This window comes from Rhincodon typus, chromosome 6, assembly GCF_021869965.1.
Source record: "Rhincodon typus isolate 14 chromosome 6, sRhiTyp1.1, whole genome shotgun sequence".
NCBI classification, from domain to species: Eukaryota; Metazoa; Chordata; class Chondrichthyes; order Orectolobiformes; family Rhincodontidae; genus Rhincodon; species Rhincodon typus.
In genome coordinates, this window is record NC_063337.1 from 94,522,236 (window position 1) to 94,528,845 (window position 6,610).

Sequence of the window (6,610 nt, forward strand, 5' to 3'; positions counted from 1 at the left end):
TATGTCTTACCACCTGCCTCATGAAACATTTGTGAAGAAAATCATCTTTGACCTCTGGCCCATCAGGCCATTGTCCCCATGTGATGTCCTCCTGGCCCTGCAGGAAGAGCCAATGGTTAATTTTGTTGGACAGTTCCTGAGCAGACTGTCAAAGTCATTTGGTAGAATGTCTCATCACCAGAACCTCCAAACAGGTACCAATACATAACTTGGCTAATGGTAAGTAGGACTCATACTGTCAGATCATTGCCGTCCTACCCCCACCTTTGCTGCTGAATTCCTCCCTAACACAGGACTATATGCACTGTTCCCAAGGGCACACACTGAGACAACCATCAACTGCAGCTGGAGGACTTATAAATTCAGTGAAAGATGCTTGAAACATGCTGTCTTCCAGTTCAAATAGTTGCTGATGACTGGGTGTTGCAGGAAAACTAAAGAACAAAGTAAAGCTTGAGGCATTGCTTACAAAGTTTATATGATAAAAGGATACTGTCTAATGCACCCCCCGCCACCACAGCATACCAAATAAGATAGAAACTGTTGTAAAAACTTTTGAGCTGTGTGTACTAGTGAATATTTGACATGAAATGTACATTGTAATTGTAACCTGTTGTGGCAAGAGTAATGAGGTACCTCACATACTGTATTGAAATAAACTGATGTGCAATTGCACCTTTTATATAATGTTGATTTGACTATTATGTAATCTACCTTTACAAATTTTATGAAAAAAATATGTTTTTGGAAAAGAATGTGACTTCATTTCCACATTAACCTGTTTTACTCAGGAGTGGTCAGCAAGACAATTGTATCAAACCATAAAGAGCCATGTGGATTGCTTTAGCTTGAGAAGAAAGCCCACCAACAATCCCACAGTGATGGTCCTTAATGCCTTCCTCACAATGCTACCCAGTTTCCAAGTATCTGTTCTGAGATCAAATACTCTTCTGGACAAGAAAGGAACGTTTCTCCTGTAATGCTAAAACAAACTTTGTCCAACCAAACTCCCTCTCCTTACTCAGAGATAGTAGGAACTGCCGATGCTGGAGAATCTGAGATAACAAGGTGTTGAGCTGGATGAACACAGCAGGCCAGGCAGCATCAGAGGAGCAGGGAAGCTGACATTTCGGGTCTGGACCCTTCTTCAGCTTTCCTGCTCCTCTGATGCTGCCTGGCCGGCCATGTTCATCCAGGTCTACTCCTTGTTATCCCTCTCCTTACTTTTGATTCCACCTGGCATCTTCAGCTCTTATTTTAGAAGAAAAAGCATTAACTGCTATTACTGGCAAACAGGTTCCACTTAATCATTGTTTTGTGGTGGGGTCTGGGAGTGGAATTTTATAACTCATCTTCATTATACTGGAGTTCAGTGTCAGGAGTGTGTAATGCCCTGAACAACAGGATCATTTTAAAGGCAGTGCCACATTTTACCCCACCCAGCTCTTGTCAGCAAAAACAGAATACTTTGCAGCCCAGTCTGTGTACTGTGGTTTCTTCTTGTTGCATTGCAGGAAAAGGTTACAAGTAAGCAGCAACACTGCTGTTTGTGATATGAGGATACATTTTATGAGACTCTATTCTTGTCACTTAACAGGAGAATAGATTGCAGAAGTACATTAATGTTTGAATCACACAGTCTACCTTTAGCAAATAATTATAGTAAATTGCTAGAAATGCATGAATCCCACAAATAACATACATTGATACGGTGAGATAGTAGGAACCGCCGATGCTGGAGTCTGAGATAACAAAGTGTGGAGCTGGATGAACACAGGAGGCCAGGGCAGCATCAGAGGAGCGGGAAAGCTGACGTTTCGGGTCTGGACCCGTCTTCAGAAATGCTATACATTGATACGGTGCCTTTTATGTACGTGCTTCACAGGGCCACACATGTATGAAATATTTCATTGAGGTTCTTATTTTTAAAGTGCAGATTGTGGACCTAACATCAATGCTATTTGTAGGATTCAAGAGTTTCTAGCATAATTACTTGCTGAAGGTGGAGCTTGTGATCCAAACATAAATGCAATTCTGCAATCTATCCTGCTAACTTGTGTTTTGAAGGTATGGGATGAATGAAGACCAATACTTAAAATAACTGAAAATTGATTCATAGCATGTCCACAAGCTGTTGAAAAAATGACATCATTACAGGTCAATGATTGGGTTTGGATTTTTTGCTGCAACTGGAAACGACAGAAACCACATTGACATCACGCATGGAAACCAACCAAAGGTGTATCATATGTGTGATGTGAGTGGACAGCATAAATAGATGCTTGTGAGTCAAAAGTCTTCTTGTAGTCTCGAAAACTAGGGACAAACTTCAAGTGGAACTGGTTTGCGAACGTTGGTTGGAAGACAGCTTGGCAGTTTTATTACATGACAATCTGCATCACTCCCAATTCCTACACACTCCTACCATTACTCATCTGGCATATCCATCATGTGGCGCCCATGTTGTCTCCAATAATCTGGGTTTTAATAAAAGAGAAACATTTTATTCATGTCACTATTTGTTATCTCCCGGGTTGGGTCCAGACATTCTCCGATACCTTTTAAGAGACTTCCAGACAGGCCGAAGTGCATAATCACCAGGCTCGAAACGTTTCTCTCCACAGATGCTGTCAGACCTGCTGAGTATTTCCAGCAATTTCTGATTTTGTTTCTCATTTCTAGCAACCACCGTTCTTTGTTGTTTTTTTCTATGTTATAGTATGCGTTCTCTAGGTGGTCTCACCCGCTAGCTGTGGAATTTCACCACGTTTTCTGCAATTTTCTGACATTTATTTTCGTTGAAAGTCTGCAGGATACCTGCAGGATAGGAAACAGTTTGATTTTGGGGGTGGGAGGTGTGGTGTTGGCTAATTTTCAATTGTTATCAATGCAGAGTTTATACATGACTGCGTTCACTACGACTATAGAATCATAAAACCTTCACTTTTTAAAAAAAAATCCAATTACCTTCAGAAATAATGGAAACTGCTTCCATTTCTGTTTCACAACAATTTGCTGATGAAAAGAAAGCTCATATCCTCTTTCTTTAACCAATACTCTAAATCTGCGTCCTTTGGTTACCGTCCTTCCTGCCAGTGGAAGCAGTTTCTTCTAACTATCAAAACCCTTCAGAATTTTCAACATATTTATTAAATCTCCCTTTAACTCACAGAAGAGCAGTGCGGGTTTCCCACCTAACTAAAGACCCTTACCCCAGGTACTACCATGGCAAATCTCGTCAGCGCTCTGCCAAGGCCTTGGCATGAATGCGATATTTTACACAACATTGCGCAGCCGGATTTCACACGGCGTGCTGAATTTTATTATTTACATGAAACAAAACTGACCAAATGCAAATTCTGAGAAAAGGAAACTGTTACAGATGAGTCAGAGTAAAACCTCAATTTCTGCCAGTTGTTTCTATTGTACCCTTTTTTCCTTTCCGAGTAAATACGAGAGGGTCGGGCTAGTGTGGTCCTGCCGCCTCCGGACACCGCAGAGTGGAAATGAACGGAGAGCTTTACGAACCGACAGGATGAAGTTAAGCTAAAACACACGAAGCTGCTGCGAGTCGGAGTCTCGGCTTGCATTGGTTACATTCAGCAACATCGTCCTCTCATTGTTACATTGTATTGACATTGGGAGGGGATACTTTGTAACCAGCCGCCCTTTGTTCCAGTGTCCAAACACAAGCCTGTACATCAGAACCCGGGACAGGATTCTCTCCAAACCCGCACCCGGCTCCCCTCCATCCCACCCCAGACAGGTTCCCCAAATCCACACCAACAGCGAGTTTCCCCTGAGAGGTCGCCAGCCTCTCACCCCCGGCCCGCTGCCCAGAGCTCCCGTACACTACAGTAGCTTTAGCCCATCACACCCCAGCCAGCCAGAGCACAGCCTGCCCTAGGCACTACTGGCATACACTCGCTCCAGTGCCGGCCCCGGGACTCGAACCACCGGCTAAAAACCAGGGCCATGTGCCATGTCGCGGCGTTCGACCAATCACTTGCGAGCGGGGGCCCGGCCTCCAGGCCTCTGCCAATCAAAGCGAGGGAAGGCGTCAGAGCGCCGCCAATAGAGAAGCGCGTGGCGATGGCCCAATCAGCACGGCCACTTCCCTGGGCGGGTGCCCAATGGGAGTGTGGCGGTGCGGGCTCTGGGCCAATGGGCGGTGAGAGTGCGGCTTGGGCTTGTGGATGTTGTGAGGCGGATGGTCGCTGTCTCGCTCCGGCGGTGGCAGCGGCGGCGGCGGGAATGGCGCTGGAGGAAGAGGGGCTGCGGCTCCTACAGAGCGTCAAAGTCAAGATCGGTAAGCAAGCGGGCGGGCAGGTGGCCGGGGCCGGATCCCCACTCATTGTCGGCGGTAGGGGGAACGGCTGGAACTGGGGAGGGAGATCTGACCCTGAGCTTCAACCAGCGTACCCCCGCCCTAGAACACTCATAGCCCCCACCCCATCATCATCTGTCACCAGCTCTCCCTCACCCATCACCAGCTCTAATCCTATCAGTGCTTCTCTCTAGTCTCTATCACCTCCTCCTCAAGTTTGCTAATCCCTCACCTTCCCATTCCCTTCCACCACACCTTTCCATTCCTCCTGTCTCCCACCTCTTATTGACCACTCACTCCCCTTAGCCCTCGCATTCCTCAGCTCCTGCCCTGCGGTCCCCTGCCCTGTGCCCACCTTCTGATTCACCCACCCAATCTGTCCTGTTTCCTTCCTCCCAGGAAACCCAGCCCCACACACCATGATCCTGAAATACACATCTTGCTGCACCACACCCCTGCTGCCCCACATTTGGCACTGTGCCCAGTGCCCATTCTCTCTGTGTGCATCACTGTGCCCCTTCTCCTGTGCACACACCTTTCAATCTGTCCTGTAAATTGCTGTCACTCTTTCCTTCGTATGCTCCTTGACATACCCAAGTCCTGATCTCCAACGCCCTGTTTCTTCTCCCCATCCCCATCTTGTCCCCTCCCTGTCACCTCTCACCAACTTTCCCATCACCATCCCCATTCTCTATCATCCCCTCCTTCATCTTCTCCATCCCTCTCACTCCACATCCCAATCTACCCCCTCCCCATTTCCCTGTATCATCTATTCTTCCCTCATCTCCCCTTCCCTCTGTCTCATCCTTCCCTTCTCTCTCTCACTCATTAACTCACCCAACATTTCTCTCTATCTTACCTTCATCTGTTTCCCCTTCTTCCCTCCCATTCTCTTTGTTCCAAATCCTCAACACCTCCATCCTTTAATTACCACACCCCATTCCGTCTTGCCCACCCCTCCCATTTCCCCCTCCATGTCAACCTTCACTCCACCCATTTCCCCTTTCTCTCTCTTCCTCTTTTCCCTCCCTTGATCCCATTCATCCCATTTCCCATTTCTGCCTTCCTACCACCCCTCATTCGCAACATCTACCCAATATCACTCTCCTTTCTGTAGCCACCCTATCTCCCTCTCCTAAACCCCTCATGCCCCACCCATCTGCATCCAGCCCCCATCCTCCCATTCATCCCTGCCTGATCCACCCTCTGATAACTCCACCTACCCCCTCATGCTTTCTGTCCTCCCATCTCAGTACTCATACTGAACTCCCCTCTTCTTAAACAAAAAACAGAAATTCCTGAAAATCTCAGCAGATGTGGCAGCATCCGTGGAGAGAAATCAGAGTTAATGTTTCGAGTCCAGTGACCCTTCTTCAGAACTGCCCTCTTCTTACTTTGATCGCAAAGTAAGGGGAGAGATCCCCTTACTTTGTTCCTCCTTCAAACCCCTCCACCTCGCAAATCCCTAACAACCCCATTCTTTATTTAACTCCAACTCACTCTCTGCCCCCACCTCTCCCATCCCCTCCATGCCATTGTCTTATCCCATTCCTTCAGCAACTCCCCTCGCTTCACCACTTTCTTTCTCTTCTCTCACCACGGCCTCCCATCACTTCGGTCCTTCCCTTCCTTACCCTCCTCCCAAACTACCTTCTTACTCCCTCCCCACCCACACACCCTCTTTCCCCCTTTCCTATGCAACATCTTCCCCTCCCTTCCCTCTTCTCCTTCCCTCCCTATTCCCCTTTCCCTCCCTCTTCCCCTCCACTCCCTCTTCCCCTTCCCCTCTCCTCCCTTCCATCCCCTCTCCTCCCTTCCATCCCCTCTCCTCTGCCTTCTCGCCTCCCTTCTCCCCTCCCTTCTTTCTTCCCCTTTTCCCCTCCCATCCCACTTTGCTTAACCTCTGCCTTCCCATCTCCCTCCCACTTACCCCCTTACCTTCTCGCCTTCCCTTCCTCCGGCTTCCCCCCTCCCCCTTTCATCCCTCTTTCCCTCTGCTCCCCCCTCCTTCCCTATTCCCTGCTCCTCTCCCACCCTCTTCCCCTTAGCATCAGTCTTGCCTTCTTCCCTCTCTATTTTCCTTACCCACTCCCCTCTCCTCCATTTTCCCTTTATCCCCCCATCCTGCTCCCCGTTTCTCCCGTGCCTTCCCCTCTGTCATGTCCCTTGCCCTTTCCTACCCACTCTCTCACTCCTCCTTACCTTCATCCCCTCCCACTCACCCTACTCCCTTCTTCCTCACCTGCTATGCTCCCTTTACCTTCCTCTCGACTCCCACCCTTC

General features: G+C 48.1%; 1 protein-coding gene across 1 annotated transcript in view; it reads left to right on the forward strand.

Moving 5' to 3' along the window:
• Nucleotides 1-4,127: 4,127 nt before the first annotated feature.
• Nucleotides 4,128-6,610, forward strand: part of rasa3 (RAS p21 protein activator 3) — a 160,265-nt gene continuing 157,782 nt past the window's right edge. Inside the window, exon 1 of the mRNA XM_048597795.1 lies at nucleotides 4,128-4,309. Within this exon, the coding sequence (XP_048453752.1) occupies nucleotides 4,165-4,309 (145 nt within the window). The 5' untranslated portion in view covers nucleotides 4,128-4,164. The remainder of the gene's footprint in view (nucleotides 4,310-6,610) is intronic.